At 44.7% G+C, this 14594-nt stretch overlaps 1 protein-coding gene across 2 annotated transcripts in view; it reads left to right on the top strand.

Moving 5' to 3' along the window:
* Positions 1 to 14594, top strand: part of LOC126238059 (ecdysone-induced protein 75B-like) — a 626856-nt gene that overhangs the window by 598910 nt on the left and 13352 nt on the right. For both annotated transcript variants that reach the window (XM_049947766.1, XM_049947765.1), the window contains one exon: positions 10098 to 10280. In XM_049947766.1, coding sequence (XP_049803723.1) covers positions 10098 to 10280 — 183 coding nt within the window. The remainder of the gene's footprint in view (positions 1 to 10097; positions 10281 to 14594) is intronic.

Genomic DNA, 14594 nt, shown 5'->3' with positions numbered 1-14594 from the left:
GAAAAGAGAACCTGTGTGAGTTCAGCATCAAAAAATATAATAAAAGTCAGCCGAAACACAGCAGGTTGTCTATGTAAAATCAGGGATAAAATATGTGTACACAAAGGGTTAAAAAATGGAAAGGTAACTGTAGTAGTGGCTGGACTGAGCCACTGTGTATTCCATTAAAATCATATACCCAGTATGTTGGGAAAAAAATCAAACAAAACCTCTTAAACACGAAACAACTCGCCCTGTTATCGGTTAAAATAGAGGGCAGATCCTGTAAGAACGCAAATCAGCCCTCTGGTTGTAATATAAAACACACAGTCAAAATAAATATGATGTATTGACAGCTGTGTCTCACATCTGTGGCACAATGGGCTCCTCGCTACGTATGATAAAGACATGGATTAATAGAAAGTGTACCACACTAGGCCTTGCAAGAGACACTTCTTCAGCTCGTCGTGGTCGGCAGGAGCCTAGCCACGACCGTACTGAAGATTTTACGGAACGTAGCTTAGTATTCGTCAATTTCATCCACTGAGTCTCGGTGAGAGACACATGGCCTTCTTCGCCACAAATGAGGTGACAGCCAGCACAGGGACTTAACAGCGAACAGCAGGTGGAAAGGAGCTGCCCAGCGAGTCCGTTTCCCCGTATCCCTATCTGCCATGGAACGCAGCAGAAAATTACTTCCTTGCTCTGTTTTTGGAACAGAACAAGAGCGTCCTGGAATTCTATCATCATCCTATTTGATGGCTGCATCTGACCAATAGCGAGAAGGACACTAGGAGAGTGTGAGGATATGAGAAATTTCTTGCCACCTCATCTACTCCGTTTCCCTCAGGCTAGCAAACAGTTCCGCTTAATAAATTGCAACTGCTCTGGGAGCCCCATATTGAGGACAATGTCTACGAACTCGAATTGGAAGCCAATAAAATCTCTCTGCCTACACCCGTTTAAAAACTGATAAAATCCGGATGGCAGTATAAAATCCCGTAAGATTTCATTTAAAACAAAAGTGACCTTAGGCTCAATTCTTCCAGTAAGCAGTCAGTTCGAAAAGTAACCTGGGCCTCTTTATTGGAGAAGGGGATCCCCTACTTCGCCCCTGGTTTTGGACCTTAACGTCCCCAATCTGCCGCCGTTGGATAAGCAGCTGCAGCAGCAAGTCGTATACTCCTAGCTCACTCATTTCTTACATAGTTTAATTCTTAATTTCTTTGCGTGTTTTTGGTACTTGCATTGTTTGATACATAAATTTCGGGCGTATTATAGTATTTGAGAGTTGTAGCATCGCGTTTTAGTACCTGAATAGTGTAAAATCGCGTAGTCTCCTTCCGCTTCCGAGCAGTGTGTCAGCAGTGCGCAAGTAGCAGCATTACTGCATTTACTAGGCAATCTTGTATTTTAATAGCCGTTTAAATTTTGTCGATTTGTTTGCGCTCTCTGTAGATTAGTTCAGACGTTCTTTGCAAAACAGTTTTTAGCATGGATAGGGACTGCAACTGCTGTGTTCGGATGCAGGCTGAGTTGGCATCCCTTCGCTCCCAGCTTCAGGCAGTGTTGGCTTCGGTCACACAGCTTGAGGCTGTTGCCAATGGGCATCACTGTGGGGGTCTGGATAGGGGTTTGTCGGGGACGGCCAGCTCGTCCCTCGCATCCCCCGATCGGACTAAGACTGTGGTTGCCCGGGATACTGCCCGCATTGAGGCTGATCCCTCACCTGTGGTAGAGTGGGAGGTCGTCTCAAGGTGTGGCAGGGGGCGAAAGACATTCCGGAGGGCTGAACGGAAGGCCTCTCCAGTTTGTCTGACGAACCGGTTTCAGGCTCTGTCTCAGGCTGATACTGATCTTCGGCCTGACATGGCTGCTTGTCCTGTTCCAGAGGTTGCCCCTCAGTCTGCAAGATCCGGGCGGTCGCAGAGGGTGGGCTTACTGGTAGTTGGGAGCTCCAACGTCAGGCGCGTAATGGGGCCCCTTAGGGAAATGGCAGCAAGAGAGGGGAAGAAAACCAATGTGCACTCCGTGTGCATACCGGGGGGAGTCATTCCAGATGTGGAAAGGGTCCTTCCGGATGCCATGAAGGGTACAGGGTGCACCCATCTGCAGGTGGTCGCTCATGTCGGCACCAATGATGTGTGTCGCTATGGATCGGAGGAAATCCTCTCTGGCTTCCGGCGGCTATCTGATTTGGTGAAGACTGCCAGTCTCGCTAGCGGGATGAAAGCAGAGCTCACCATCTGCAGCATCGTCGACAGGACTGACTGCGGACCTTTGGTACAGAGCCGAGTGGAGGGTCTGAATCAGAGGCTGAGACGGTTCTGCGACCATGTGGGCTGCAGATTCCTCGACTTGCGCCATAGGGTGGTGGGGTTTCGGGTTCCGCTGGATAGGTCAGGAGTCCACTACACGCAGCAAGCGGCTACACGGGTAGCAGTGGTTGTGTGGCGTGGACTGGGCGGTTTTTTAGGTTAGATGGCCTCGGGCAAGTACAGAAAGGGCAACAGCCTCAAAGGGTGCGGAGCAAAGTCAGGACATGCGGGGACCAAGCAGCAATCGGTATTGTAATTGTAAACTGTCGAAGCTGCGTTGGTAAAGTACCGGAACTTCAAGCGCTGATAGAAAGCACCGAAGCTGAAATCGTTATAGGTACAGAGAGCTGGCTTAAGCCAGAGATAAATTCTGCCGAAATTTTTACAAAGGTACAGACGGTGTTTAGGAAGGATAGATTGCATGCAACCGGTGGTGGAGTGTTCGTCGCTGTTAGTAGTAGTTTATCCTGTAGTGAAGTAGAAGTGGATAGTTCCTGTGAATTATTATGGGTGGAGGTTACACTCAACAACCGAGCTGGGTTAATAATTGGCTCCTTTTACCGACCTCCCGACTCAGCAGCGTTAGTGGCAGAACAACTGAGAGAAAACTTGGAATACATTTCACATAAATTTCCTCAGCATGTTATAGTCTTAGGTGGAGATTTCAATTTACCACATATAGACTGGGACACTCAGATGTTTAGGACGGGTGGTAGGGACAGAGCATGGAGTGACATTATACTGAGTGCACTATCCGAAAATTACCTCGAGCAATTAAACAGAGAACCGACTCGTGGAGATAACATCTTGGACCTACTGATAACAAATAGACCCGAACTTTTCGACTCCGTAAGTGCAGAACAGGGAATCAGTGATCATAAGGCCGTTGTAGTATCCCTGAATATGGAAGTTAATAGGAATATAAAAAAAGGGAGGAAGGTTTATCTGTTTAGCAAGAGTAATAGAAGGCAGATTTCAGACTACCTAACAGATCAAAACGAAAATTTCTGTTCCGACACTGACAATGTTGAGTGTTTATGGAAAAAGTTCAAGGCAATCGTAAAATGCGTTTTAGACAGGTACGTGCCGAGTAAAACTGTGAGGGACGGGAAAAACCCACCGTGGTACAACAACAAAGTTAGGAAACTACTGCGAAAGCAAAGAGAGCTTCACTCCAAGTTTAAACGCAGCCAAAACCTCTCAGACAAACAGAAGCTAAGCGATGTCAAAGTTAGCGTAAGGAGGGCTATGCGAGAAGCGTTCAGTGAATTCGAAAGTAAAATTCTATGTACAGACTTGACAGAAAATCCTAGGAAGTTCTGGTCTTACGTTAAATCAGTAAGTGGCTCGAAACAGCATATCCAGACACTTCGGGATGATGATGGCATTGAAACAGAGGACGACACGCGTAAAGCTGAAATACTAAACACCTTTTTCCAAAGCTGTTTCACAGAGGAAGACCGCACTGCAGTTCCTTCTCTAAATCCTCGCACAAACGAAAAAATGGCTTACATCGAAATAAGTGTCCAAGGAATAGAAAAGCAACTAAAATCACTCAACAGAGGAAAGTCCACTGGACCTGACGAGATACCAATTCGATTCTACACAGAGTACGCGAAAGAACTTGCCCCCCTTCTAACAGCCGTGTACCGCAAGTCTCTAGAGGAACGGAGGGTTCCAAATGATTGGAAAAGAGCACAGGTAGTTCCAGTCTTCAAGAAGGGTCGTCGAGCAGATGCGCAAAACTATAGACCTATATCTCTGACGTCGATCTGTTGTAGAATTTTAGAACATGTTTTTTGCTCGAGTATCATGTCGTTTTTGGAAACCCAGAATCTACTATGTAGGAATCAACATGGATTCCGGAAACAGCGATCGTGTGAGACCCAACTCGCGTTATTTGTTCATGAGACCCAGAAAATATTAGATACAGGCTCCCAGGTAGATGCTATTTTTCTTGACTTCCGGAAGGCGTTCGATACAGTTCCGCACTGTCGCCTGATAAACAAAGTAAGAGCCTACGGAATATCAGACCAGCTGTGTGGCTGGATTGAAGAGTTTTTAGCAAACAGAACACAGCATGTTGTTATCAATGGAGAGACATCTACAGACGTTAAAATAACCTCTGGCGTGCCACAGGGGAGTGTTAGGGGACCATTGCTTTTCACAATATATATAAATGACCTAGTAGATAGTGTCGGAAGTTCCATGCGGCTTTTCGCGGATGATGCTGTAGTATACAGAGAAGTTGCAGCATTAGAAAATTGTAGCGAAATGCAGGAAGATCTGCAGCGGATAGGCACTTGGTGCAGGGAGTGGCAACTGTCCCTTAACATGGACAAATGTAATGTATTGCGAATACATAGAAAGAAGGATCCTTTATTGTATGATTATATGATAGCGGAACAAACACTGGTAGCAGTTACTTCTGTAAAATATCTGGGAGTATGCGTGCGGAACGATTTGAAGTGGAATGATCATATAAAATTAATTGTTGGTAAGGCGGGTGCCAGGTTGAGATTCATTGGGAGAGTGCTTAGAAAATGTAGTCCATCAACAATGGAGGTGGCTTACAAAACACTCGTTCGACCTATACTTGAGTATTGCTCATCAGTGTGGGATCCGTACCAGATCGGGTTGACGGAGGAGATAGAGAAGATCCAAAGAAGAGCGGCGCGTTTCGTCACAGGGTTATTTGGTAACCGTGATAGCGTTACGGAGATGTTTAGCAAACTCAAGTGGCAGACTCTGGAAGAGAGGCGCTCTGCATCGCGGTGTAGCTTGCTCGCCAGGTTTCGAGAGGGTGCGTTTCTGGATGAGGTATCGAGTATATTGCTTCCCCCTACTTATACCTCCCGAGGAGATGACAAATGTAAAATTAGAGAGATTAGAGCGCGCACGGAGGCTTTCAGACAGTCGTTCTTCCCGCGAACCATACGCGACTGGAACAGGAAAGGGAGGTAATGACAGTGGCACGTAAAGTGCCCTCCGCCACACACCGTTGGGTGGCTTGCGGAGTATGAATGTAGATGTAGATGTAGAACTCAAGACTCTCCTTCGCATGGCTCCCAGAGGGCTTCATTGCTTGTGAATAGTGATGGAACAGCCTTTCCATGCAGCGCAGAAGGATTCTATCGAGTCCGGGGTAGACTATCACTTGGAGGACACGGCGAATAGACAGCAGAGGCTCACCACAGGCTAGCAACGTATGGTGCGAAAAGCCCCTCGGGGTATACCGTGTGTAACATTTTAGTGGTGTCCCTATTCAACCTGGGACCTCACAAAGGCTTTGCAAAGTTGAAGAAGACGTGGCTATCGGCTCCCTAAGACCTAAGGCTGACGCATTGTAGGATCTTTAAAGCACTGAGACATGTCAGTTTCAGTTCTTTAAGGTGTGGCAGCCACTTAAGCTTCTCATAAAAAGTGAGGCCAATATATTTCAACTTTTTGTTAAAAGCGAGAACAGTAGCTCCCAGTTTTAAAACGGGTAAATTAAAAAGAGAGTGGCAGTGATTAAAATTAACACAAACAAATGTCTCTAAGGATAATTTAAAACTTTTGTGTTAGGCCCTCCCTCCAACTGTCTGATCGTCAAATGCAATTGCCGATCACTGGTTGGAAGGTTGTAAGAGGTTCAGAAAACGGAGAAGTCGTCCACAAACAAGGAACACAGTAGAGGACGCCGTACTCTGGACGTAATAATGTTAATCACAGTGACGAATCCCATGACGCTTGGAACACTCCAACGAGTAACACCTTACGTTTGCTGAAAACGGTCAGACAGGGCACTCCCAATTTGTATCGAAAATACTTGTCGGTGAGAAAAGACTGTACTAAAGTGGGTAGACATCCACGAAACCCCCACTGATTTTTTTCTTTTTTCTCTTTCTTTCTCTGATAGAGTACCAAATATTGTAGGCCTTTTCTAAATCGATGAAGACACTGATGAGGTGTTGCTTACAGAGGAAAGCATATTGAACTGCTGCTTCGAGCACATTCAGGTTATAGTCTGTGGAGAGATATCTTCTGAACCAGCTTTGAGAGTGAGTGTGTAGGAACCTGATTTCGAGGGCCACACTACATTCTGCTTGAAAATATGCTCCTGTATCTTTCCTATGCAACTGGTCAGACTAATGCTATGATAATTACTCGGTTAGTCGATGCTTCCCTCATATTAAAATGAGGCTTAAAGTAGGTACTTTTCATGAATTGGGAAAGTCTCCTGTCATCCAAATTCCATTAAGAGCTGAAGGAGGAACCTCTTCACTGCGCGTACAATTGTTTCAACATGCTGTACGTTATCGCGTAGTGACTGGTTGTGGTATCACAAACCACCGACAAAGCAGAATCCAACTCCCACAGAGACATAGGCTAGTTGTATTCCTCAATGTTTGGTGGAATTCAATTGAAAAACATGCCTCACGCGAGTCTCGTGATAAGGACGGAACACTGGACTCTGGTTAGAATCGAGCGTAATGATCTTATACGACTCAGCCATTGCCTGAGAAGTCTCTCGGTGATGTTATGAAACACTCCTGCTCTCGTACTGCTGCTATTGGCAGTTGTGAGTTCCACCCTGAGATTCTCCTAACAGTTTCCATTCTTTATTTGCGGAAGTGAGACTATTGAAGGAACCATGACGTCTAGCCAGTACCTGTGTTTCCTCTCCCAAATTGTTCTCCAGATTGTTGTCCAAGGCATTCAAAAGGTTGGAAGATTCACATCCGTAGGGTGGCGACTGAATATTCGAATAGTCGTCATTCTGTCTCTGGATGCACAACTACACACATCATTCCACCAAGGTCCAGGCTGCGTACAACGTGTTACCACTGACTTCGGGATGGATGCATTAGCAGTGTGGTGGATAACAGTTGTAATGTGAAGCACCCAGTTCCGGACGCCGTGTCACTAATCGAAAACAGCTAACGGCTTGTAAAGCATCCAGTTAGCCTTTTTGAGCAGACATTTCAGTGGCTTCGTTTTGAAATCTGCTCCATCGTACAGATGGATCCAGATGGGGTATTGGTCGCTACCCCGAAGGTCCTCATCCTCTTCCCAGTGAGAATTGTTTGTAAGAACAGGCGAGCATGAGATGCGGCCTGTGGTTGTAAGAGAACCAGTAGCCGTGCTAAAGCATGTAGTTTGAGCAATGTTCATCAGTAAAAGGCCTGTAGTTCCTGTAAGATCGTCAAGTATGTGAGATCTGAGACAAGCAGTGTTAAATCCCAATAGCGCATTGCGTGCATTAAAGTCTCCTAAAAAGAAAAAGGAATGGGGTAGTTCACGAAGAAGATGACCTCAGAGTCAACAGGCACATTACAGAGCACACTGTGACAGAACAGCAACCAAATGTAGCGTAGTGTTTAAGGTGAAAGATGAGGAGAGAAATGCGTCCTTGACGCATGGTGTTACACCACGTTTCGCCCTGTCACCGCTAGGGTCGTCTTTTCTGTACAGGTGATAACCTCCTAGTACAGGCGCATCACTCTGTTTAAACCAAGTCTCTTGGAAACAGGGACAAAAAGGCCTGTTCTGTTTTAGGAGTCTCAACTCCTCCACGTGAGTCCTGTATCCATTCACATTAGACATGGGATCCATTTCTGCTGTGTGATTTTGATTTACCGCTACCCTTGTGTTGGGTGGTAAGGCACATGTAGAGTGAGACGGAGTGAAGGAGCTGCTTGGATCCGGTGACAAGGCACTGAAATCCAAGATATTTTCCACATGAGTCATATCTGCCAGAATGACGGCTTGTTGACACCTGGGACAGCTTTTAACCTGAACATTGTGAGTCTTTCCCTTTGAGAATGATGGGGAGAGAGGGCATTGAGAGGCATTCTGCTTTTGAGGTGCCTTCGAGATGCTCACTGTGAAAATATTGCTCATCTCTTTTGTCGTAGTTGCCTGGATCGCTACGTCTTTATTCATCTTACTCTGGCACGTACGGATGCAAATACAGGTACAAGCGGTGGGTAATGGTACCTTGAATGCCGTCTGCGACGAAGCGTTCACCTTGGCTACACATTTCTGCACCATGAAAGCATACGAATTAGTAAAGGCCAGGGGTTTTGTCACATTTATTTTTGGATTCTGTGTAGGGGATCCGTTTGGTCACTTTTATTTTCTGAATTTACCATTCCTTATCAAAAGCAAGTCAGTCTCAGCTCCAGATTGGGTAGCTTCCAGAGCCAAGACAGTGTCGTATGGCCAGATCCCTTGCCTTTGTAGCATCGCGTAGGTTTAAGTGTCTAAGGCCTAACCTTTAGTTCGAGGAAACCCCCGTAACGAGTTCAGGCAGCATAGTAGAACTGAATTTCACAATAAAAGAGGCCCTCATCACAATTCCTTCAATACTCCTTTGTATTGTTTGCTCCCATCCTCTATCCTCTGTGACGTCCTTTCTTGTTTGAGTTCTGAAATGTCTATGTCCACGGCAGGAGTGGCCGAGCGGTTCTAGGCGCTACAGTCCGGAACCGCGCTACCGCTACGGTCGCAGGTTCGAATCCTCCATCGGGCATGGATGTTTGTGATGTCCTTAGGTTAGTTAGGTTTCAGTAGTTCTGAGTTCTAGGGGACAGACGACCACAGAAGTTAAGTCCCATAGTGCTCAGAGCCATTTGAACCATTTGTCTATGTCCATAATGTCATAGCATGTGATCACGCACTTACTTGAGGTGAATGAGTTATGCAACTCAAATATTATGTCACAGTCGCTCAGTTTTTCTGAGTTCCTGCGAAGTTCCACCTGCTTTGCCCTGTTACTCTGGACCAATAAGGAAACATTTCATAACCGCTTAATAGACTTTAAGGTACCAGCAAGCCCTCCTACACGTTTACGAATATAAAAGGGGGACACTTTTTCAAATGTCTCTTCTTCCTTTTAATCACTAGACACAGTTTCTGATTTACGACTCATTGATTATTAGGAGCCTTCATCATTCGTTTCGATGAGTGGTTGTGAGTATTTCCTGACGGTACACAAGGAACGCTGGTAATTGGAGGATTAAATTTCGAAGGTTCCATCACACTCTCACGAGATGCGAGGGAAATTGTCCACTCATACAGAATCCTGGTTGCCTGAGTAATCCTTATACAACCGAAGTGCGGCAGGTCCCCACCGGTAGCCCAATAACGACTGTTCCACTTCAACAGTCCTGCAGCTCATCAGTACTCCTTCAGACAAATGGTTCTTGTAGCAAGCTGTGTACCGTCCTCGCGACCAGGCGGTTAAGCAGGCATCCCAGATCGCTGTGACGCACGTCGTTCCACCTCGGAGGGTCACAGCGGTCGCTGAAGCATTGTCAAACTTTACATGGCGCCGTTCACCATTCCACGTCTCAGGTAACCCAGAGTTGTCAAGTCCTAACCCAACAAACGAATGCTGACCACCTGTGGTTCCAGAATGCCAGTCCAGCGTGCTCAGCACTGTACCACCTTCCTTGCTGGAAGTCAATATTAATTACTCGTAAATACCTGTCGCTCTGTGACCAAATTCTGAAACTCTATAGCATTACTTGGTAAAATTCCTAAAACGATTTTATTAAACTTATGTGTTAGTTTTTTTTCAGAGTATTGTCACCAACGGAGTTACAGTACATTATGACTGTGGTCCATTATGGAGAAAAAATTACTATTTGTAAGTTAGGCGCTGTCCCTAATCTGAGAAGGAGGATATCGTTAAATAGCTATCCACCTAGACATTGAAATGGAGCAACATATGCTATAATTAGTTAGATGACAAATTTTACAAGTAAGATACAGAATGTGTGCACATATGCGACGGTGTCTATGTATTCGCAGAACTTGAGCACGAGAACAGCGAGATGGGAGACGCCAGACACGACCACGGCCTCCTCGTTCTTCCCTGTGGCGGTTGAGGACGGCGATATCAGCCTGAGCAGTGACTACTGGGACAGCGGTGGCTTGGAAGCGCTGCCCACGTGGTTCCGTCTCAGACATCGTGGCAGGAACCACTTCCGAAAGGTGCGTAATGTCACAACTCTGTGTCTGTTACCATTTGCCTTGAAAGTGTGCCGTGAATAAGATGTTTCGCGGCATGATTGATTTCCCCATTCGCTCAAAAATTTGCGCCAGCGTAAGTTATGCGCGCCAGCCGCCTCAGATGGCGTGGGTATCGGCGAGCTGGCGAACGTAATTCAACACCGATGTTAGGCTGCGTCCAAAAAAAAGCGACATAGGCGACTGGCAGTATGCGACAGCTTCAGGCCACAAAACAGGACAGTAGCTATAGCTACGGAAGTTTCCTAGTTCTGCGACATCCGTACCACTGCTTGTTGCACTGTATAACTCGTCATGAGTGAATTTTGTCACTGCAGAGCGCAAGATAGCGAAAGCAACATGTGTTATTCTTCTCGGCAGAGCGCTGGACTGGTCGCTACTATGAAATACTTATCATCTGATTATAATAAAACTATTAGGTTAAAACATTTGATTCTTTCGCATCTTACAGCATGATATCTTCTCTCGGTAAAGGACTCGATTTCTTCTCGTTATTCGTCGTAGTTAGTGTGCTGCACGGAGCAAAGTAAACGACTCCATGAAATCTTTAAATATGTAGAGGTAAAAACGCATTATGTAGCCTTTGCATTTAGTTCATTTTAGACCATACCTTTCTGCATATGAAATGTAGCGTAGCCAACAAATCGAAATTGCATTTTAGTTTCAGATCAGAACGATATCTCTCTTCATTCTGAAGACTTTGAATTTTCTGATTGGCGACTGGATTTCGCGCGGTGTGCTCAATTCAGTTCCTGCATATCGGGAATCACCGTTGGAAAAATTTTCGTATTTTGTAAACAGTCCAAGATATCGAAACGAGCACTCAAAGCGAACGTTTTTGGTCGTATCATTGACATTCGAAACGTTTTGGTCAAATCTTTGCGTGGAGCGAAAACTAGACTCAGTATAAATTACATGATTCCTTACAACTAGGGTTGGGATAGCTTTAAGGAAAACACAGGGAAGGTGGACCCACGTATTTCGTCATTTGTTGTTTCACGTAATACACTTTATTACTTAACAACAATATTATCACTACGGTTCAAAAAAAATCCATGTGAAAAGAATCACAATCCTCACAATTAAAACTTAAACAGGCTCAATCCATAAAAAAAACTAATATTTACAATTCTACCATTAAGAGCATGGCTTGAACCCGGAAGTACACAGTTACCAAAAACAAGACAAGTTCGCACCAACTGGGCGTGATTGCAAGCAGGTGCAGCAAACAATTATATCGACAAATCAATCACAATGACAGCCATGAAGTGTACTAACAACTTCCAAGCTTATGCAACCGTTGTACAATTGGATAACATTCATCCAAGTACAGAAAGGATCACAAGCCACGTCACTGATAGTGGCTGGTGGAAGGCCGCTTAGCAGTGTATAATAGAAAATCCCTTGAGCAATAAAGTACACAATCCCTCAAAACAAACATGCTGGGAACGTATAAAAATTAAATATAAATCCCAAACTGTGCACTCCAGCCAAGAATTAAAAAATAACGCTTAAATAAAAACGCAATTGCCCAGAATGCGGTAAGTCGAGAGTGCATGCAATTTAAATGCAACTCCCAACTGGTACAGACCAGCAGGAACGTTGGCAATCAGCTTTAATAAATATACAATTGACCAAAATTCAACGTCAGCTGGGTGCTACAGCAAATGGCTGTTATAGCCAACAAGGAAGGAGCAGCCAAGTTTCACAAAGAGTGAAGTTAGCTGATGACCATTCATCAAGGTAAGACTCGACAGTTTATATTGATTTATATTGATAAGTAACAGGTCTTAAACTTAATGCGCTGAAAAGCACTAACAAGAGTACAAGATTTAAACGAGTATTTAAAGAGGTGTAATTAGAAGGAACCTCGGCCTTGCCAAACACGCCTTAAACCTCCTGAGCTTATTAAATTCACAATATAGAGCAGACTACTGGTTCCCGCTTAATCGGCGACACTCCGCCGTTGCACGCATCAATCTACTTAAGGGGCTCCGCAAAGGCTCAAAATCATGAAAAGTTCAATTTTTACTTTTTTGCGTTTTCTGAATCTGCAGACTATTACCTTTTAATAGATATATAATTTATTCAATTCTGAAGACTACAACTATTTTTAAAAAAATTTTGAAATGTGTTCTACATGGGCGTGACCCACGGTGGCGCTGTTAAACTGCTGTCAAATGGTGTTATTATTAACGTCCGTGTTCATCAAGTACATTTTAGTGATGTGAGATAAAGTATGTGTTGTGGCTAACCTGTGATGGTTCAATATATATCGCTGGTGTGATTGTCGATTGTTTCATGTTTATTTACTCTGTCGTTATCTCGAAAATATTCGTAATTAATTCTGTTTCTTGAGTCTCTGTTTTGTTGAAGTATAATAATGAGTAAAAGTAAAGTTATTAGAAATCCTCTTTTGGCTTTTAAGAAAAGGAGAAATGTTGGAAAGCCAAATGTATTTAGAAATATGGGAATGAAGATAGATTCTAACATGGTACGAGCGATGCTTGCTTTAGACAAGGAACGCCTTCGGGCTGCAGACAGGGCTGTAAAGAGTCTAGAAATACAAGCAAGAGTAAACAGGAGGAGGAACAAGAGGAAGCTGGAGGAGGAGTTTGCAGAGGATGAAGATAATCCATCCTATGGACCTGGAATGCACTAAAAAGTTAATCCAATCTTTGTCGCTCGATTCCCAAAACTTTTATTTTCTCATACTAATTACATGTTTTCTAAGGATCTTCCAAACATATTTGTTTCAAACTTTCAGTAAATGTTACACAGTACCTTCTGCATAATTTAACACAGCCTTTTTCCAAAAAACTGTATATTTTTGAATATATAAATAAAAAATTGCAAAAAAATGTTGTGAATTTTCATTACAATTGAAAAAAAATCATCTTTAATAACTGAACTAAAATTTTGTAAAATCCCTGTGTTAAGTTGTAGCCCATATTCCAATAAATAAATTGTAAAACGTTCAACTTCCTACCTCAAATACTTTGTGAGGAAAGATGTATTTTATAAGCGTTATTTTAACATTGCAAGTATAGGGCGTTCCGGAGCCCCTTAACTTGAGCCACCACGTCGCAGCTGGTAGGGGCACCTGACGCCGGAAGTTCCGCCACGGCAAAAAGCAAATACGCCTGTGTTCCGGGTCCGGAGAAAAGGAAGGCGTCGTCTGCCGCCAAAGATTCCCAGCCAACAGACATCAGAAGGGAACTGCTAGTTCTGCAAGGTTCGCAGGAGAGCTTCTGTAAAGTTTGGAAGGTAGGAGACGAGGTACTGACAGAAGTAAAGCTGTGAGTACCGGGCGTGAGTCGTGCTTCGGTAGCTCAGTTGGTAGAGCACTTGCCCGCGAAAGGCAAAGGTCCCGAGATCGAGTCTCGGTCGGGCACACAGTTTTAATCTGCCAGGAAGTTTCATGTAACTCTTTGGTATAGGTTGTGAACAGATAGGTGTTACTATTTAAGTTCCAACCCTTGTATGTCCACAGTTGAAGCTCGAGGGCTCGTAAACGATGGTCAGAGAGTCCAGTCATTAAGTGGAACAGTAGATGTCGTCAGCTGAGAGCAATAGTGCACCGCAGATCAATACCAAAATCTGGTTCTAAAGCCTCTGATAGTAGCAGCTACACGCAATGGAACTGTGCTGTTCTCAGGGAGCCCCGCACCATAGCTCTCGATTTGTGGACGTTAAGGCAGCTACCAGAAGCATCGCCATAAATGATAATCTATGCCATTGACTCCTTGACCTCAACACCAGTAGGAAGAACAAGGACGAAATCGTTCACATAATCAATACAGCAAAAGACGTGGCCACCGAAAGACATCCCAGACCAGCATTGATGGAGGCTGCAGAGCATGGATCCATGGCGTTAGCATACAACACCGTACGACAGATCAAGATGACAAGAATGAGACAGCCATTATAGAGTACTCGAGACACACCACGACGTCGACAGTAGTATCAGGGGACCCCACATCGCGGAGCCCCTATTCCAGGTAGTCATGATCGACCCGATCGCGCGCCTGGCTGAAGCTGAGTGTGGCCAAAGACCAGGCATAGGATGAGCAAGAGTATGTCTTGATAAGGACAAAGGGCAGTGCGGATGATACTGGCACCTCCCAAAGGGATTTGATCAGGAGAAACCACGTACCGGGCCGTCCGTTTAAGCCAACATCCGAGGAAAGATCTTCATGTCACTGTTGAGTAACGTCAACAGCCGATAACTGCATATCTGCGATGTACTGAGAGGCCCAAGGATGGGAACGAGGAGGT

This window comes from Schistocerca nitens, chromosome 1, assembly GCF_023898315.1.
Source record: "Schistocerca nitens isolate TAMUIC-IGC-003100 chromosome 1, iqSchNite1.1, whole genome shotgun sequence".
NCBI lineage: Eukaryota > Metazoa > Arthropoda > Insecta > Orthoptera > Acrididae > Schistocerca > Schistocerca nitens.
This window is presented reverse-complemented; position numbering and strand designations above follow the sequence as displayed.